This window comes from Lonchura striata, chromosome 6 (genome assembly GCF_046129695.1).
Source record: "Lonchura striata isolate bLonStr1 chromosome 6, bLonStr1.mat, whole genome shotgun sequence".
Taxonomy (NCBI): domain Eukaryota; kingdom Metazoa; phylum Chordata; class Aves; order Passeriformes; family Estrildidae; genus Lonchura; species Lonchura striata.
The window spans coordinates 6,179,135-6,199,976 of NC_134608.1; the positions used below are offsets into that span (position 1 = coordinate 6,179,135).

At 39.8% G+C, this 20,842-nt stretch overlaps 1 protein-coding gene across 2 annotated transcripts in view; it reads left to right on the forward strand.

Annotated features, from left to right (window-relative positions):
- HIF1A (hypoxia inducible factor 1 subunit alpha) overlaps positions 1–18,609 on the forward strand; it is a 35,002-nt gene extending 16,393 nt beyond the window's left edge. For both annotated transcript variants that reach the window (XM_021554520.2, XM_077783915.1), the window contains 11 exons: positions 2,662–2,774; positions 3,834–4,036; positions 5,633–5,739; positions 5,923–6,070; positions 6,956–7,176; positions 7,361–7,641; positions 8,194–8,316; positions 8,538–8,932; positions 9,769–9,877; positions 13,257–13,383; positions 13,543–18,609. In XM_021554520.2, coding sequence (XP_021410195.2) covers positions 2,662–2,774; positions 3,834–4,036; positions 5,633–5,739; positions 5,923–6,070; positions 6,956–7,176; positions 7,361–7,641; positions 8,194–8,316; positions 8,538–8,932; positions 9,769–9,877; positions 13,257–13,383; positions 13,543–13,694 — 1,979 coding nt within the window. In that variant the 3' untranslated portion in view covers positions 13,695–18,609. The remainder of the gene's footprint in view (positions 1–2,661; positions 2,775–3,833; positions 4,037–5,632; positions 5,740–5,922; positions 6,071–6,955; positions 7,177–7,360; positions 7,642–8,193; positions 8,317–8,537; positions 8,933–9,768; positions 9,878–13,256; positions 13,384–13,542) is intronic.
- Positions 18,610–20,842: the final 2,233 nt, after the last annotated feature.

Genomic DNA, 20,842 nt, shown 5'->3' on the forward strand with positions numbered 1-20,842 from the left:
TTTCACAGATTTCTGGCTCTTCTTTTCTCCATCTGTGGGAGCAGAACACCATGTTTACATGCGCTGTGTGCTTTGAAATTTAACAATTGCCCATGAATTACAGCTTTTATGTCTTCTAAAGATTTGATAAAGGCTATAAAGACTTGGCAGCCTGCATGCCTCCAAACAAATCTGCTTTACTCAGTAGTTAGAAGCCTAAAATCTGACCTCTACTTTCTCTTTCATCAAATGAGTATTATATGGACTCTGAATTTAGATAGTAATAAATTAATAAAGCTGACCTCTGCTGTCTTGTAGCACTGTAAATCTTGTGTAAGTCTTGTGTTGTCATCCTATTTAATTCAGTGGAAAGGACCTGATAAGATACTATAGCATTAAGGGCCCGACTTTGATTTTGTAAGCATTTTGTGAATTTGTCTGCCTTTAGAATTGAAGTATGTTTCTAAGGCTAGATTAGATTCCTCCCCTGCCTCCCCCTTTGCAATACAATAATACATCTTGGGAGTGGGAGGACAATTTCCCTAAAGCAGTGTAAAAAACCTGCTTTTGTTACAAAAGCTTATTCTTAAAAATGTCGTATCACTGAGTTTCCTGCAAACCATCTTAAGCATGTCTAAATTGGCCAGACTGGAATCAGATGTCTGGAAACCATTATTACAAAAGCTGTTTTGCAAATGACATTGGCAGACAGAAGTCTAAATTACAGTAGTAATAGTACATTTTTATATTTATTAGTATTCCCAGGTTGCTTTCTTACTGCAGCTCTTACATCAGTGGAATTATTTTGGTTTTGAATTGAGTATTAAATATTCCCCTTTGGGACTGTACAAGTGCAAGTGAATATAAATGCAATTGGCAGAAACAGAACTGCATTCTCATTTTATGAAGCTGCTTTTTAAACTTTCAAAGCTGGCCATTTTAAAAAATAACGTCTGCTGCTGAATCAGACTTGAAAGTTGCTCCATCTTTTACAGCTGCTGCTTGAAGCAGAGCCTCATGCATCAGGACTTGGTAACAGTAATGTTATGTGATCATCAGCTATCAATTTCTAGATTGGTTTAACTCTTAAAACATGCTGAATTAAATAAATTTTTTTCTGCTTCTGTGAATTCTGCTTTAGTTTCTCCCCCACTTCCTCCATTATCAAGGTTGTTTTAAAGTAGCATAAAATATGCTTGAGTCCTTTAGTCTTTGCCTCTGGTCAAAGCAATAAACAAGTTAGCATAGGGGCTTTAACATTTTTCTAATTAGTTTTGTCAAGCCAGTATCTGCAGTGCAAGCCACCATGAAGAATTTCATAGCTACTATTGTCTGTGGAGGATGAGAGCAAATTATTGTATAAACTTGTATCAGAAGTAAGCTCATGTGTTCTAAACTTCCCCCTGCCACGATTTGGTCCTTGCTCTTTAGCAAGCCTCAGCAAACTGGCTCTTCCACTGCTCCTTCTCCTGGGTGCTGCATTACCTCCTTGCACACATTGTGAGCTGCTAGCAGCTCTCCTGATAACATCAGTTACATTTTCTTTGCCCACAATAGCATAACTAGTAATTGACTCTGCAAGGTTCCCCTCTGTGCAGGCAAAAACTTAACTTAAAGCCTGCTGGTAGAGAGTAAAAAATATGTGCTGCCAATGTTGATTTGTATTAGGGTTTCTCAACTTTTTTCCTCCCAAGAATGTTAATAATGTGTTTAAAAACTTGGCCTCTGTTTATTCCAAGAGTGTAAATCACTGTGGAAATACTTGGATGCATATAAACAGCTGAGTTGTTAGTTTTCAATTGAAAAACTTGCAGTCCTGAAGAGCAACGAGCCCAAAAAGTGCTTTGAACTAACTAATAGTGAATTATTGATGCATTTCAGTGGAAGCCACCTCAACAAGGCTTCTTATTCTACATATGTTTTCTTTGTCCTCTGTCACAATTTTAAAATATATTGAATTTTCAATTGGTCTCGCTTTCTTCCTGCTCCATTTTCCTGAAATCTGGGAGTGTGGAATTGGCTACAAATACAATCCTGATCTTAATTTATTGAAACTGGGTTGCATCAAAAGCCTCTCCGTTGAGGACAGACTGAGAGAGGGCTGGGTTTGTTCACCCAGGAAAAGAAATAGCTCTGGGGAGATCTTTGAGTCTTTTCCTATACCTAAAAGGGCTCCAAAAGAGCTGGAGAGGGACTTTGGACAAGGGGCCTGGAGTGACAGGACAAGGGGAATGGCTTCCTACTGGCTGAGGACAGGCTTAGATGGTTTTTGGGAAGGAATTCTTCCCACTGAGGATGCTGAGGCCCTGGCACAGGGTGCCCAGAGGAGCTGTGGATGCCCCATCCCCGGCAGTGTTCCAGGCCAGGTTGGATGGGACTTGGGATAGTGGAAGGTGTCCCTGCCCATGGCAGGAAGGTTGGAATGAGATGGTCTTTAAGGTCACTCCCAACACAAACCATTCTATAATTCTATGAAACTTCAGAAGTTTTTTTATCTACTTGATAGTAGAACTTACTCTGAAAAATACCATTATCAGAAGTGCTATTAGGTGAATGAGTACTTTTAGTTTGTTTTTTGGGTCTTCCCTTAGAGTTCTAGAAGGTGTTTGTGGAGGTTTTTTTAATGCCTTTGGAAGATGATCCAAGTGTTTTAAGAATGGGTTTGCTGTTTGCTTCTGCTAGGTCCTGTGAAAAAGGGCAAAGAGCAAAACACGGAGCGCAGCTTTTTTCTCAGAATGAAGTGTACACTGACTAGCAGGGGAAGAACAGTGAATATAAAGTCTGCTACATGGAAGGTAACTAATGCAAAGGAATATTTGCATAGTTTGGCAGCTTCCTCTTCAGATGTCATAACACTGTATTTCAACATTTTTGCTTCATGTTACAAGCTTGAATTTCACTAAGTACTTTATAATTTAATAATTGTGCTTCATTATGCTGAATTTTAATGCTGACTACATCACAGAGGTAACTGAAACAATGTTTTAAAATTAGTTTTTCAAAACTCTTTTAATGAATTTTCCATTTTAAATCATAGGTCATTTACTTACAAACAATTATAATTACCAAATATGTTTGCATAAAGCCCTCTCTGGGAAAAAAATACTTGACATCACTTATGCTGATGCCTGATTTCTTTTGATTTGTCACTGAAAATGTGATAGTTGAGGTCTCTCTGAAGGACTTCAATGCCACTCTTTTGAAGCTACTGGTTCTCCCTTTTGTAGCATTTGGAACAAAAAGAGGCCAGCCCTATAACTTTCTGCAGTGAATGCATTTTCTCCTCTGGACAAAGTAACCTTTTACTGTATCCAGTGGATTATGGTTCACAGTTTTCTTTTATGATTTTAATTTGATTTTTCTCGATCAAACAACTTCTTTGCTGCTGTCTGTGAACTATTTCTGCTTCAGAATGGTTAAAAGAAAACTCCACAAAATGCAAAAGTTCCTGTCTGATGAAGAAGGTATTTGATCTCTGTCATCAGCTCTGCAGAATATCTAAAATGGGGATTTCTACTATTACCATAACTTTAAATTGTGATTTAAATTATGGATGCCTTTTGCTGAGGCAGCTGGTCATCAGAGTTGACGTTACAGTGACTAGAAAGAAGAGTTCACAGAAATGCAGCAATGTCTGGTGTTGCTTCAGCCAGTGCTGAGGAAGGAGTTGGGCTGTGAACCCATCCCAGGATGTGTGGGGTGAGGAGGAGGACACTGCTCTCCTCCAGCCATCTCTTGTCACTGTCCCCTTGAGGGGTGGGGAAGGACTTGGCTCCTGGTGTGCTGGTGGAAGTAGGATTGTGTTGTCTGACAGACCAAACCTCATCTCCTTCTAAAACCCAACTGCTCTGCAGGTGCTGCACTGCACTGGCCACATCCGTGTGTACGACACGTGTGGGAACCAGACCCACTGCGGGTACAAAAAGCCTCCCATGACCTGCCTGGTGTTGATCTGTGAACCTATTCCTCACCCGTCAAACATTGAGGTCCCCCTGGACAGTAAAACGTTCCTCAGTCGTCACAGTCTTGATATGAAATTTTCCTATTGTGATGAAAGGTAATATATATGATTTATACTGTAAAAAATCATTCATTTGAAAGATTTGCAGGGCTGATACATAGCTAATGTTTGCCTTCTCAATAACTTGATTTATCTTGACAATGCAATCATTGATGGCATGCTTGGCCTTTTCCTAACTGATCAGGATGTCTTAAAAGCCAGGTTTTTAGATCTAAGGAGGATGCAGGGTTATTACTTTGGAATAACAAAAGGGAAAGGGACTTTTTATACAGGCAGATAGTGACAGGACAATGGCTGTAAACTGACAGAGGGCGTGTTTAGATTAGGTATTAGGAGGAGGAAATTCTTGACAAGGAGCTGTGGCTACCCCATCCCTGAAGGTGTTCCAGGCCAGGCTGGATGGAACCTGCTCTAGTGAAATGTGTCCCTGCCCGTGGCAGGGATTTGGAACAGGATATGCCTTCCAACCCAAGCCATTCTATGATTTGATGAATAAATCCTTTGCCTTCAGTTAACTGCCTCTTCAAATTGTTCTTTACTATAGTGGCAGTGATTTAAATTGAAATGAGAAGATTCTTCCAGACACTGATTAGGTTTGTCAAAGATGGAGCATTTTGGTGACTGAAAAACTGAAGAGAGTGTGCGTGTAACACTCGTCAGATGTATTTTATTGCTATTGCGTCCCCCCCTCTCCCTTTCTCAGGGGATCAGTGTCTGCTTTCTTCTGTCAAAAAAACCCCAGACATTCAGCTGTACTTATAATGCAATACATCTGCAGTTGAAAAATGAGATTCTATGTTTTGGTGCAAGTCAGGGTGTAGTCAGACACATCAGACTGATTTTCCTATCCTCTGGGAACTTAGCTTGATAAATTTGATAAATGCAAATGAAGGAAGTAGTCAGCTCAAGTTTGGGGTTCGATTGTTTTGTTTGTTTGTTTTTAATTTGGTGTTATTTGTTAATACCCATTTCCTTTCTTTTATAACAAAAGTGAATTTCTAGTTAGTTGTTGCAGTTAGATGCTGAAAGAGGTCGATGCATGGTAATTTCTGAACTATGCAGTAACAACCTTTCTAAGACTGATGGTGTCACATAAAAGGTACTTATTTGGTCACATTCTGCAGCTACACTGGGGCAAAATACAAGCACTTCCCTGGTTAGCACTGCCCTCTAGAGACTAAAGAAATCCCACTTGCCTTAAAAGCAGACTGTGCTTGAGTGGGAAGAGTAAATTTGATTCCTAATTTCTCTTAGTTGCAGGATTAAAACTGTTGAAGTGTATCTTTATTATTTTGTTAAATTCTCATATTTGCCTAAGGTGGTCTGTAAGTAGCTGGTCTACCTTGAAGCAAAAAGACAAAATGTCTAAAAGGTGGGGATTTGTTTAATCCTATCCCCACTACATGACTTATAAATACTCAGTGAGAAGTAAAATCCTCTGCCTGCTGAAATTTCTCCTTTAAAGAAGCATCAAAATAGCAATTTATTTCAAAATGAAAAGTCTCAATTTGCTGCTGATAAGTGTGGAAGTGTTTCTTAAGGTTTTTCTAGATGTGCAAGCATCCAAATGCTCTGGTATTTGTGTTGGCTCATGTCTGCTTTCACATAGCAATTTTTTCCCTTGTTTTAAAGAATTACAGAGTTGATGGGGTATGAGCCAGAGGAGCTCCTGGGTCGCTCAATCTATGAGTACTATCACGCACTGGATTCTGATCATCTGACCAAAACACACCACGACAGTAAGTGAAAACTGAATTTAAAGCCCTCACACTGCAGGAGGTGAGAGACAGCCCTGGGGGAAAGCAGCAGAAGAACGAGGGCTTTCTTTTAGTTGCAGATAGGAATCTGCAATGAATACTGACCTCAAACAGTTTTGGGGGTTTTTTGCCTGTAATTGAAGCTGGTGTCCTTTCTGCTTTTAGTGTTCACAAAAGGGCAGGTGACAACAGGACAGTACAGAATGCTGGCCAAACAAGGTGGCTATGTCTGGGTTGAAACTCAAGCAACTGTTATATACAACACTAAGAATTCTCAGCCACAGTGCATAGTGTGTGTGAACTACGTGTTGAGGTAAGTTGAGTGGAGTTCAGTGTTCTTTGTCATCATTTTTACTGAAGATCAAGTCAGATTCTGATGGCATTGGTCCCCTGCTGAGTATGTTATGATGTTACTGTTCCCTACCAGTGAATATTTTCTTAGAATACTGCCAGTCCTAGGATTAGGAACTGTTTGAGAACAAAATGCTTTTTTGGTCTAGTGAAGTCAGTGGATGATCTCTGCAGGCAAATGAGTGTAGAACCAGCCTCTTCTGTATGATTGGAAGCACTTGAGCATTTGCATTCTAGACAACTCTCTAATTTTTGTCCCAAGTCTGGAGCAGTTAATTCCACTAATAACTTTGTCATGGAGTCAGAGCAGCACTAGGGTGTCATTCTCAATCCCATCTATCTTTTTATTCCTTAGAACTCTTCTTTTAATTGAAAGCTTCAGCTGAGGGCAGACTGGTTGACTATTCTTCTGCAAATGTCTAACAGTCCTAAATTAGTTTTTCAAAAGTTCAGTGAATGTCCCAATATAAGTCTATCAAGATACTGCACGTTCATTTAAAACAAAGAAAAGTAGTTTAGGAAATAGCTAACTTTTTTCCCATTTTAAAAATCTTCTCCATTTTCAATGCTTTCAGAAAAGGATGTTTATGTTTATTACTTTTTTATGATTGGGCCACAGTTAGTGCTTGCTTGCTTTGTCTATTACTTTTGAGGAAAGAATGAGTAACAAAAAATTCTCAAAGCTCTTATCCTGGTAATTTTGTGGGATATGTGTGATGGGGTGTTTTTGTTTGGTTTGGAGTTTTTGGGTGGGGAGAGTGAGTGGGTTTCAACCTACAAAACTATTAGGCCAGAACTTATTCCTTTTAGCTGCTCTTTAACAGTCATCTTCTTCTCTGTCTGACAGTGGAATTGTTCAGAAGGACTTAATTTTTTCCCTTGGACAAACTGAGTGTATGCTGAAACCAGTGGAGTCTCCTGACATGAAAATGACCAAAATATTCAGTAAAGATGACCTGGATGATACCAACAGCCTATTTGAAAAACTTAAACAGGAACCAGATGCTTTAACTGTGCTAGCCCCAGCTGCTGGAGACACAATTATCTCTCTAGATTTCAGCAGTAATGGTGGGTGTGTGTTTAAATTGGAGAGCATGTTAATTAGCAAAGTTACTTTTTGTCGTAGATTTCATAAAATAACCTCCCAGTACCACTTGTCCGGTGGTATTTCAGCTGCTGTTTCAATTTAATGAGGTCCATAGACACACACAGTACTGTTACTTAGGTTGATGGTTTCTTTTAATTTTTATAGAGTCTGATGAACAACAATGTGATGAAGTTCCTTTGTATAATGATGTAATGCTCCCCTCATCCAGTGAGAAATTGCAGAATATAAATATGGCAATGTCCCCACTACCTGCCTCTGAAACTACAAAGCCACTTCGTAGCAATGCTGATCCTGCACTCAATAGAGAAGTTGTATCAAAGCTGGAGCCAAACACAGAGCCGCTCGAACTTTCTTTTACCATGCCTCAGGTGCAAGAACAACCAACCAGCCCATCTGATGCAAGTACCAGCCAAAGTTCACCTGAGGTGAGTTTCGTAATTTGGATATGTTGTCATTAAAATGGATGTGCTGTTGGGGCTTGTGGGGCAGATCTGGTTAAGGATGCAGCCAGGACAGGGATTGGAAATTATTTCTACCTTATGACTTAAGCTCACACCATGATCTGAGGAAGCTGATAAATTGTCATATCTTTGCATTAAAGTGAGTCTTGCAAATGTATGCAGTACTATCTGACAGAAATAAGGAGAGCTTGGGATTGGTCTTTTTCATTCAGTTAGTTCAGATACAACTTCCCTAAACAGCAAACTATTTACTGTGAATTATTGCAGAAGCTATATCTACTCATTTAGTCGTGTAAGTTTCAACTAAGTAAGTCAGTGTAGGTTTCAAATAAGCAAGTGCTTCTCTGGTGGGGTAAATTTGAATGTATACACATAAATGTGTTTTCCTTTTCCATTTTAACTTCGTGCAGCTACAGCTTGGGATTAGTTTCTACATTAGAACATCTTGCACAGAATCTGTAGGCAACAATGCCAAAGTGACAGAAAGCTAAAACTGTGTTCAAAATATTTTCACAGCCCAGTAGTCCCAACGACTACTGCTTTGATGTGGATAATGATATGGCCAGTGAGTTCAAACTGGAATTAGTGGAGAAACTCTTTGCCATAGATACAGAAGCAAAAAATCCATTCTCTACTCAGGTAACGTACAGTAACTTAAAATGTTTTATCATCTTATTCTGAGTGTACTTATTTTCCTTTCTATAATGTTTTCAGGAACCTCCTTCCCTTTTTACGTAATATTTTGATTAAAGTGTAAAATAAAAATAAATTTCTAAGGATTTGGTGAAAGGAAAAGCCTTGATGAAGTCATAGCTGAAGTTTCTTCCACGCTGCTAAGTTCCACCTCTTGTCCATTGCAGGAAACGGATTTAGATTTAGAGATGTTGGCTCCTTACATCCCGATGGATGACGACTTCCAGCTGCGCTCCTTCGACCAGCTGTCCCCGCTGGAAAGCAGCAGCTCCTCCGGCTCTCCGAGCGCAGCCCCCGTCCCCATCTTCCAGCAGGGCCAGGCGGCAGCGGGCAGCGCCGAGGAGGTGAAGCCGGCGGAGCGCGCGGACGACGTGAAGCCGATCGTTGTCCCTTCCTCGCCCGCGCGCGGGGTCCCCGAGCCCAGCAGTGCCCCCGCCTCGCCCTACGGCGGGAGCAGGAGTCGGACTGCCTCTCCCATCAGGGCAGGGAAAGCAACAGCGGATCAGGTGGAAAAGCCTTCTCCAGGAGCACCCAGCTTGCTAACAGTCACTCTGAATGAAAGGTATTTTAAAAGCGCTGCTTAAGCTCTGATATCTGTCTGAGGAATTAGATATAAATTTTGTGTGTTCATCCTCAGCGTTCTTCAGAATAGAAATTGAGATACTTAAATTTGGACATGTCAAATGAGTCTTTTTTTAATAGCAAACTCCCCTAAAGGTAATTTCATGGTAGCTTTTACCTAAGCACCTCATGTAAAAGCCAGCTACTGTAAAAATTCTGTTCTGCTCTTGTGCCTGATGTGCAGCCTTTGTAAAAATATAAGCAGTTTAAGTAGTTACACCCACACAATGTTTCTGGTACTTTCTGTGTCCACTGTGTTAGAGGTAATAGGCAACTACAGTCTGTGCTACAGATACTGCAGATATCAGATATACAGATATCTACAAGCAGTAGATACAGCTTTTCAAACTAAATTTGTTTTGTGATGGTCTGTGATGCCTGTAGCACATATTTATCACAACAGAAAACTATATTAAGTCAAACATGAGATTTATGATATGTAAAAGATTTATCTGTACATAGAAATATTCAGAATAGACTTTCCCTCACCCTTCCTTCCCTTTTTTTCTGTTGATAGTGAACTGCTGAGCCTTTATGCTTTTTTTTCTGCAGATTTAAAAATTTTTGTTAAAACTCATTCTGAGCTTCACAGCAAGATTAAAGGCTCACATTTGCTATGCTCATAGAAAATGATTGTTGAAATAAGTCAATTTATGAATGAAAAGTAGTGGAGTTCATAAATTCAGTTCTGTGATGTTGTATATAAAAGTATCCACAAAAGAAGAATGGCTCGAGGAAAGTAGAAACGTCTTAACAGCCTGAATCAATTTTTCTTAGATCTACTGCACTGGATGAAGAACTAAATCCAAAGATGCTAGCTTTGCATAATGCTCAGAGAAAACGAAAAATGGAACATGATGGTTCACTTTTTCAGGCAGTTGGAATTGTGAGTTTTGTTTTACCGTTTTAAAATATTCACTTTTAACCTTGCAATTTCTGAAATGAGGCATCAGTGCAGACTCCTGACTTGAGCTATTGGTAAGCAGTGGAATCTTGGGATGAGAAATAATTGATAGTGAAATTTTTATATATATATGTGTGTATATATATATATATGCAGATACTCCACTTCTAGTTCTCTTTTACTGTCAACTTTTCAAAAGTGCCCTCTGCACCCATGTGCATTTCTTTATTAGAAACATATGTGACCATGTGTTTCTTTAGTAGAATATGCATAAATGTCAGACATCACATTTGAATGTGAATTGCTGTATATATTTAACTTTTGAATTCAAACCCATTTTCATATTTGTCAACACTGAAGATAAGTGTTCTTATGCTTCTTCCTATGGTTTTGCTTTTCCATTGGGTCTGAGAATCCTTTACTTAATCAGATGACAAGACCATCTGAACTGTGAGGGAAGAGAGCTCCTATAATAACCTAGCTAATGTCTATTACTGCCACTCCCTTTCATGCATGCCCTCTCTGGTATTAGTGTGGGAATTTGGGAGTAGCTCATCCTCATCTGCTCTAGCTTGTCGGAACCCCGGGTTTGGCTGGGGTTCCTGTGTGGTGGTAGAGCTTCTCCTCCAACCCGCGTTCCCAAAGGAAAACTCCACAGTCTCTTCTTGTTCGGTCTCAAGATGTTTTATTGCTAGTTATCTAACAGATTAAGTTCTCGGGCTGCGGCCCTTTGGTCAGCGGCCCAGGCAGAGAGGCACACACTCCTGACACCCTGACTGTCCGGTGTCTTCTTCTCCTCTCCCCCCGCCCAGGGCTGCTGCTATCTTTTATAAGATATATTACGTATAACATGTTTACAATTATCCCCCAATACCTATTACCTACGTTACCAAGTGTTTTTCTATTCTAAACCAATCTGTGAGTGCCAACATCACCAAGAACATGGAGGCAAGGAAGAAGAAAGAAGGAGGATGGGTTCAGCCCACTTTCCTCCATCTTAGAACTTCTGACCCCCATGTACAAAGTAAAAACCCCCCTGTACATGCACTAAAACCCCCCTGTACACTACCAAAAAATATTTCCCCCTACTTTGTGACTACATTTACTATATTATCTAGCACTTTGTGACTGCTTGTTCTACCTTCAAAGTTGGTAATTCATTCCATGGTTCAAACTCGAAATCACAGCTAAATCCAGCTGCCTGCTGGGGTCCAGACTGCGTCTGACCACGGCCTGGAGCCTCTAAAAATGTCTGAGAGGCATTTTGAGTTCCCACACTAGCTATTCAAAAGAAACTTTGTAGATAGACCTAGATTTGTGTCACTTGATTGGGGGTTGTCCAGCTTATTATTTTCAGCAAGGGTACATTGTCTCCATCATCTTTGTCTCACTCTCAGTTCTCAGTATTTTGAAACCTCAAGCTTTGCCATTGTACACTGTTCTCTGTCTCTCATCTTCACTGCAAATTCCTACTTGTCAAGTTTTCAGAAGTCTTAGTCTTAATTCCTCTACTGCAATGTAGCCTTTGAGTTTCTTTGTTTCTCTACTGGACCACCTCCTAGTTGTAGTCATCAACTATATCTTACAGTGCAGGATTATTTTCCTCTGAACTCTCCTTACTCCTGTACTAGTATTCTGGTCTGGGCATAAGACAAATCCGTTTTTCTATGCTATTTCATTGTGGTTGTTTTCATTTGCTAAATGCTTTGCACTTCCATACATGTTGTTCTGCTGCTTCCAGAAGCCCTGTAAGAATTCACAGCTCTGCAAGAGATGTTATTGCCTTCCACTGGCCTTTTCTCATTCAAAAGTGCTACAGCTCATAGTGTTGCTGATAAAATATTCAGAACAGTATGGAATGTCATTAAATGCACAGAACACAAGCAGTTCAGTGTTAACTGCTGGAATACTGTTCAGGCTTCTGTGCTTAGTGCCATTTTAATGCTTAGAGGTTCAGTCTTCATCCTATGCTAAACTTTTTCTTTTGTCTGTATCTGACAAAAGTGTTTCAAATATTTTGATGGTTTCTCAGAGTTAGAAGCTGAATTCTGTGAAGCTGGGTCTTAGTGGAGTTATTTTAAGAAGTGCTTTTGTTGTTTGGGTTCTCTGTCCACCATGGATTTCTGGGAGGATATACAGGCCTTTCACACAAGCAGAAGAAAAATGATGTTAAATCCAGGCTTAGAATATGTGCTGTTCTGGGGCTGTACAAACACTTGCCACAACATTATAGCTCTAGGGAAGTGGGATGTATTTTGCAAAGAGTGAAAATAAGTGAAGACCAAAGTAAAATACTACTTTAGCTTCCTAGAAAACAGGAAAATAAGACAAGGACAAGATAACAGTAAGGTTATAGAATATTGTGTTATAGTGAGCTTGTAAAATTATACAAATCATTACACTGGAAAAGTTACAAGCCTTATCTTTCTCAACATGAAGGGCTGGAGTGCATTCATGGTAAAAAATAAGCAGCAGCAGCAATGTAGGTGACTAATCTCAGTATGAACTGCTGCTCTGAGTTAACTATAACTTCTACTATACAGCTGCTCCTTTGACTTACACAGGTGTTTTATAACCTGAAAACATGTGCTCTTCACTATTTTGAGGATAATGGCAGTGTTGTGAAATCCCTTCTCCTCTTTTTGCAGCAGTCAGTATCTCTAACAAGACCAAACTTTGCAGATTCAAATACTTTTGCCAGCAGACTTGATACGAAGATGGTGCTTTTTCCTTCCATCCCATCTGTTTCAGTGGCAACTTCTTCTTCCTTATCCCAATTATATGAAGCCCTTACAGCTTCCTAATCTCCATATCTTCTGTTCTGCTGTCAAAACAATGCTAAGGAGTCATATCTGCACTAGGCTGGTGTAGGACTGCATTTTCCACAAGGCTTGGTGGCAATAACTGGAGTGCAAGCAGAATTTACATCCTAAATGTGTAGATAGAATCGACCTACTGAGGTTCCTGACTCTCCTGCCTACACTATTAATTCAAGTGCAGAAAGCCATTAGAGACTCCAGTGAAAACCTGATGCTTACTCAGCCCAGACCAGTGGTAGTTAAATGGGTGTGTTTGTGTACATGTCCACACTAATCTTGAGCATGGTAACTGATGATAACCAGGATTTAGTAATTGATGTCTCTAAGGGAAGTCAGGTCTTAAAACTTGATTCAGTTTTCTGTTAAATAATTTTCAAGTTAGTGTACTTGGAAATATATTTCTCCCCAAATTCTGAACAAAATCCACTTTAAATTGTAACAGTTCCATATTAGTGACAGGAATTGTTCATTTGTAAGAGGGACGTGAAGGGTTATAAAGATACAATATTCACTAAAGAAGATTTAATTTTATTTCTTTCTAGGGGTCTTTATTCCAGCAGACAGGTGACCGTGGAGGAAATGCATCACTTGCTTGGAAACGTGTAAAGGGATGCAAAACAAATGGTCACAGTGGAGTGGAGCAAAAGACAATCATTCTACTATCAACTGGTTGGTATCTTCCCTTCCTAGGCAGAGGGGGTGGAGGGGGCTGTGTGAAAGAGAACAGAGCCTCCAAAACTATCCAAACATAGCTCCTTGTGAACAGCTCTAGGAGAGGTTAAGCATGGTGAATAAAGTGCACTTTTTCTCCTTCCCCTCCCTCTTTAGACATAGCAAGTAAACTTCTAGGGCAGTCGATGGATGAGAGTGGACTCCCCCAACTCACGAGTTACGACTGCGAAGTAAACGCTCCCGTACAGGGCAACAGAAACCTGCTACAGGGGGAAGAACTGCTCAGAGCTCTGGATCAAGTTAACTGAGCTTTCACAAAATTTGCTCCTTTTTTGGACACTGGTGAATCATCACCTAAAGCAGTCTATTTATATTTTCTATATCTGATTTTAGAAGCCTGGCTACAGTACTGCACTAATTCAGTTAGTTCAGTTTTGATCCCCTTTCTACTTATTTTGACAGTCTTTTTAATATGTTCTTTATGTAACAATAACTCAAACTCTAGTGCATTTTTATAATTCTTTGGTACATACACTTTTAAGTCCATTACATTTAAAACACACTTGCAATAGCAGCTTTGAAATATGCACCTGATTAAAAAAAATATTTATTTTTTGGCTGGGGAGTTGGTCACCAAAACTTATCATTAGTAAAATGTCAACACAGGAAAAACTGGCAATACTTCCATCCTGCTTTTCATAGGTAGTTGGAAGACTTGTGCTCTCTTACTCTTTATGTTCAAGTAAGTTTTTTATGTTAATAGTTTTTATAAGAAACAACAATGCTTTGCAGCGGTGCATTGTAGCCACAATCGCACAATATATTTTCTTAAAAAATACCAGCAGTTCCTCATGCAATATATTCTGCATTTATAAAAACTAGTTTTTAAGAAGAATCTTTTGTTTGCCTATGAAAACATGTTTAAACCTGGATTATGTCCTTATTTTAGTCATGTTGTAATATAAATTGTTCTCAAATGCTGTCTTATGCTTTTGACTTCAGTGGGTGTGGTTAGTCAAAGGAAAGGCTTTATCTGGAAAGGGCTAGCAGCATTTTCTTTGGATACGTTCTCAATTTAGAGAAAGTTTGATGTTCTTAAAGTAGTCACTTTGCCAGCTTAAAAAAAAATCCCTGCCTGTAGTTGTTGAAGTTAATGCTAATATTGTGTATGATCTTAAATCTAAATGTTCAGCTTACCCTGTGTGGTATAGGTGATATTTCAAGCAGATTGTAAAACATCTTGCATTGTTAGCAAACTTTTATCTAGTACATCATTGAGTTGCTCAATATTTTGATGTTTTGGTTTTATGCACCTTGTTGCTATTAACATCCATACGTTTTCATGTAGATTTCAATAACTTGAATATATTTAGAAGCCTTTTTATTTAGAAATATATAGTTGTCACAAACATCTTATTTTCCTATATGTACTGTACAAAACCTTCATTCACTCCTTCTTTTTGCTCTTTGTGGTTGGATCTAACACTAACTGTATTGTTTTCTTACATCAATAAACTATATGTGGACCAGGCCCCCTTGGGGAGTGTGTTATCTGAGAGAAATGAGATAATTTATATTTTTGTTAGTGGTTATTGTTCATCCGTGTTCCCTTTTTAACTTAGAGTTGATTGGAAACTACTGCTTCCTTATTTTGATTGTAACATCTCTGCGTTAATTATTTGAGCCTGTTCAGTACTGAAGTCTCCCAGACAGTGTTGTACTACCACTCGCCAAAGACGTTATACTTCTCAACCTGTAATCACACCAGTGAGCAAACCTGGCAGCGAGGAGGCAGCAGCTTTGTTTTACTTTAGAGCAGGAAGAGTTCATCTTTATGAACAGCTTAAAGGCTTGTCTCTGGAAGCTTTATCAAGGTAACACAGGAAAGCAGGAAAAGGTAAAATTCACAGGAGTGATTGATCTGAGATGGATTTCTATCACAAAACTCCATGATTAAAAAATTAAGCTGGTACTTGATGAAACTTGTTCCCCATTTTTGTGCTGTTGACCCAGTGACTTTCCTCATTTTGCTGTATAAAACACAGCACTACTGGTAACCCTGTGTTGTGTAAATATGGTCAAGATATTCTGTGCATTCTCCAAACTATTTTCACAAAACTTATATTGAGATAAGTAATTGATCATGGTGTGTCACAGGAGTTACATAGGGTTTTATGTTGTAAACTTTTAGGTTTCATAGCACTGTTTTGAAATCAATGTCATAGTACATAAGCGTAACCTGTTCTCTAAAATTATTGTTTCACTGAAAGGAGCACTTTCCAAACTGCCACAACTCTGTGAAACTAAAAGGACACCATTAACAAAAAATGATAAGGCACTGACAGCAGAAGATAGTTGCACACTTGTTAAAGTTCTGAGTAGAAGCTGCACAGGGAGGAGAAGGTAGGGGCAGTCAGCTGCAGCTGAAGCTTCATGCAGAGAACGTTTTCACTAGTGAACATTTTTAATGCATTTTTAATGGCTAAAAGCAGCAGAGCTCCTCCCTGCCTGCTGTGTCTCTGCTGGCATTTTTTCTATGGCATTTCTTTCGCTGTCAGCAGTTAGGAGGTTTAAATAGTGAAGTTGGGTTAAGCCCCTGCTGTTTCAGGCATCCCTCCTGCTTTAGCTCTGCATGGATTGGTGTGGTGCTTCTGTGAGAGTCTTGCAGGCAGGTGAACAGTGCAGCTGGGAACTACTTTTGTACTGCCCTACCAAACTTGGAGCTGGCCTGGGGGGGAGTTATCCCTTTGCACTTCCAAGAGACAGGTCAGAAGTGTTCTGCTGCTCTCTTGGCTGTGTTTTGGAGGAGCCTGACATGTTTGGATCTGTCAGGCTCTCTTCAGTGCACTAAGAGGGCAGAAAGTTTTCAGACTAAAATCAGTGTTAAAAAGAAAAGGAAGACTGGAGTGCCCCATATGATATTATGGTCATGAGCCCGCTGGAGTCAGAGGATAGCTTGGGTTGGAAAGGAGTTTAAAGATCATCTTGTTCCCACACCCCTGCCATGGGCATTCTATAAGATCAGGTTGCTCAGAGCCCCATCCACCCTATCCTTGATCATCTCTGTTCTTAGTAACAGCAGCTGTGGATTTAACTGAGCTAGGTTTCCTCTAAAAATCTCAATTCTAACATTTTTTTACTATGTATAATAACATTTACTATGCATAATAATATTATAATTACTGTGATGAACTGCTGTAGCTGTATTGGTTTACTGTAGAGGAAAAATAACCTAACTAAATCCCCCCAAGCCTCCTAAAGACACTGAACAAGGCACAGAAAAGGAGCAGTAATTGCTCTGGCCTTGTAAGAGCTTTGCTAAATGCAGATGCCAGTTTGCAAAACCTAGTTCACCTTTCAGTTGCATTTGTTAAATTTGTTTTACTAACTTTCCCCCCACAGTAAACTTTTTTGGTCTCTTTAGACTCCAGGAACGTACAGTCTAGTCTGATTCTAGAGCTAATTTGGAGTACAAGCTTCTAGAATAAATAGTTTTCTGAGTGTTGTCTTAGTGATTTTGCATGCTTTGTTTGCCAACTTGCTGCATTTTTAAAATGTTGAGACACCAGATTAGAAGAAATCAATAACTGTGAAGGGTGGTGAGACACTGCACAGATTTCCCAGAGCAGCTGTGGAGGGTCCAGCCCTGGAAGTGTCCAATGCCAGGTGGGATGGGACTTGGAGCAACCCAAGACAGTGAAAGGTGTCCCTGCCCATGGCAGGGGGTTGGAACTAGGTGGGTTTTAAGGTCCCTTTCCACCCAAATAATTCTGTGATCTATGGGTAAATACAATATTTTCTCCTGTATATTATATATTAGCATATTCTACATGCTAATTATGTGAAAATGGTAAACTGAGGAGAATAACAGAGTTACCTTCCAGGTTTTCCTGACTACAGCAGTAGCCAAGCCAGGCCTTCTTCAGGGCACAGTACAATTACTGTTCTTACATACAGATTTTATTGATGTTTTAATCAACAGTGATGATTTTGTTAAAGGGTAAAGAAATTTTTAAACTAGTGCTTATGATGACACAGTTCCTTTCTTTATGTGAAAGCTGTTAAAATTAACTACAGCCATACCTCCCCAGGAATCAATTAAATAGGGTGTGCAGTAACTTATCTTGGGTGTAAGAGGTGAGTAAATGAAGGTAGCCTGAAGTCCAAAGTACCTCTTGCTAAAATACCTTCCTCCCTCCTGGTGAGACTGGTTTGGACTTCAGTGACCTTTGAAAACCTCTGGTGAAATGGAAACAACCTACCTGAGAAACAAAACTTAATAGTAGCTGTGTACACACATTAAACTCTCCCAAAGTAATTACTGAATTAAAGAATCACAGATTAGGGCCCAAAAGAGCTATTTAAACGTAACTCTGATGAGGGTTTTAAGGACTTCAAAGCTTAGTTTGGATGAAGTGATCAGCTCTGCTTCCAATGAAATACAACTGTTGCGTCAGGTAATTCTGGTGATTACAGGTTAAACTACTGCATATTTAATAATAATGTTTTATTACTTAAAGAGCTGTTTAATTAAACAGCTAAGCACTGGCAGCTAAAGGCAGTATCTGTTGGCAAGTGTTCTCCCCTGTTACACTGCTGAGTGAACCTTTCCTGACAGTGTGGTGGGATCTGGGAGCATCCTGCCCGTGTCAGCCGGGCTGGCCAGGCCCCAGGTCAGCCATCTGTCCCTTCCCACTGCTGCCCTGCTCCTGACCTGGGCATGCATCTCACTCAAATGTCACTGCACTCAGGCACGTTACTCGAACTCCAACTGCCCAGCATGAATATAAACACGTCACAGGCCACAAGGACTTTGTAGGAAGTCCATTTTCACAGGAATCCCACACGAATTGGGTATCCAGCTTTCATTAAAAATACAATTATGACTTAACTCCCTGGAAAGTTCCATTCTGGAGGACTGATTTTTGATCCAAATTAAAGAATTGAATTACCATTTTCCTTCTGCTTCCCTGTTTACCTTGAGCAAGTTACCAAAAAGTTAAAGAGTTTGCTGCTGGATTTATACAGTACAGTAGATTTTGTGAATAATAGCAGTATTCTCTCATGAAGAAGTGGTATATTTTAATGGAATTCTTTTTTGGAACCAAGTACAACGTATTGCAATTGATATTCCTCTTGAAACATTTTGACGTACTTGTGACTGTATTTCTTTTTGATTGTGTACCAGTATAAAATTCAATAAAAGAGAGGGTTTGTTTCTAATTTGTGACATCTGTGATCTTTGTCCATCCCTTTTCCCTATTATAAAAGGTGGAGGTGACTTTAAAGTGAACTAAACCACTGTGCAGAGTAACAAATTCCTTGCAGGTTTGAGACTTTACTGCCCACTGTCAGAAACTTGGGCATCAAGCAGCCATGGTCACAGTCTCCAGAAACATAGATTTTATATTCAATATAATATAAATAGATAATATTTGTATGTAAGTTGAATCCTATTCACATGAGGTTATCTCACCTGAGTTAAGCAGATCACATGTGTGAACAAAAGAGGTCAAACATAACAATTTGACAAGTTGGATATGGGAATGTTAAATTAATGCCACGTCCTACTGCACAGATTAAAAAGCTTTTGTGAAATTTGTGCTTGTTGGGAAGTCTGAAAGCAGGAGGTGTGCACCAGTGGAGTATGATCCTGTTAGCAATAGGTTTGTACATACCGAAGGTGGAATAAGCCATTTAATAAAATATATTAATGATTTATTTTCATGTTTTCAACTTGAAAATGTGTTCTGATGCAATCATATATGGTATTAAAAGAGAAACTTGTTTTGTGCCATATGCACCTGGAAAACCCCATTATTTATATCAGTGCAGGATAAATGGCTTTTAAATTGCAACTTATAAACTAGTAATTAATAGAGCAAATAGAATTTCATCCTTTTGTTTAGCAGTTGAATATGAAGAAGATACAGTAACCTTCCTTACATCACCTAATTATTTATTTTTTTTTTTTAGTTTGAAGGCATTAATTGTACTAAAATGTACTAATGAATAATTTGAAGGAGTACTGAAAACAGGTGATGAAGAAGAGTAGAATATTAATTAGTCTAAAAATTGATACTGTATTTAATTTTATATACCACTTTTATATCGCAATTTTATATACCAGAGAAATTGTACGAAGAGACCCCGTCACTTGAATTTATTCTTCTGCATTTTCATTCTTTACAATGTACCCAAACTTCCTGCAAGGGAAGACTTAGGGCACATTCACATGGGCACAACAGCCTCATCCTCACTACATCTTGCATCATGCAACCCCATCTGCTTTAGGAAAAAAAAAATCCATATAGCGTTACTTGAAACATAATCTCTGAGAAATCACCCCACTCACTGCACGCTTAAAATACAAAAAATCAGAAAACACACTCTGAGCTTTACAAATTCAGCATCACTCCAGAGCCAGGCTCCTCCTATTAAATTAAGGGATGTCTCCAGAACAGGGCTTGGTTTGAGCTGTATGTAACAGTGAACTCGCTCCATGATGTGTCAGTTTTGACTCACTTGTGATTTGAGTCCTTAAATCCATTGTTAAGGGGAGAACATTGTATCTGTTTTCCTAATAGTGTTGGCATTCTGTTCCAAAATCAGTACAATCTGTTGAAGTCAGGGTGATGTACTGGATGAATGGGGTCACTGCCCTCCATCTCTAAACATGAATCCAAATGACAGATGAAAGTGTCTTTTCAGAAAAAGGAAAAAAATGCAAACCAAACCCTGGCAGGTGCAGTTCTATTAAACCCTGTACAGTTCATATGCAACAGCTCTGCAAACATCTCTGTTCCTGTAGTCAATGACATTGGTAACCAGTGGTGCTCAAAGGCAACTGCTGTTCAGCCGACGGCAAATTACCTCCTCATAAAGGCTGCAAAAGGTTGCAGTCCAGCAACCTTTTGGGAAATACAATAAATATGGAGAGATGCTTGCATGCCTGGAGCACTGTGGGAGCTCCTGACATTGTAGGAGCTGACAGCTTGATGTGCCTCGCTGTAAGGAGCGACCTTAGGATCAATTAGTTGATGCTATTGGTGAACTGGAGAACATCACGGTACCGTAGCCAGCAGAATTCTACACTCATTTCGCAGTGCACGATTATTTGAGAAAGCAAAACGTGATTTTTTTTTTTTTTAACCTGGTCGCTGGGAAAACTCCTGCAGATTTAAACATCCCAAAGGCACCACACAAGGCTCTATCCCAAGCCCAAACTTGCCCTACACGCTGTAGGGGAAGCGTGGCTTCCCCTGCGCCGGGGATCTTGCCCCGCAGGCACCCGGGCGCTCTCCTGCCCAGCCCGGGAGCGCTCCCGGCGCAGGTGCCGCTGTCCAGCCGCGCTCCCACAATCCAAGCCCCGACCGCAGCGGCGGTCACCGCAACACCGCCTTGAAACCCGAGCGCCGTCCTTAAACCCTCTGGGGGACCCGCCCGAAGGGCTCCC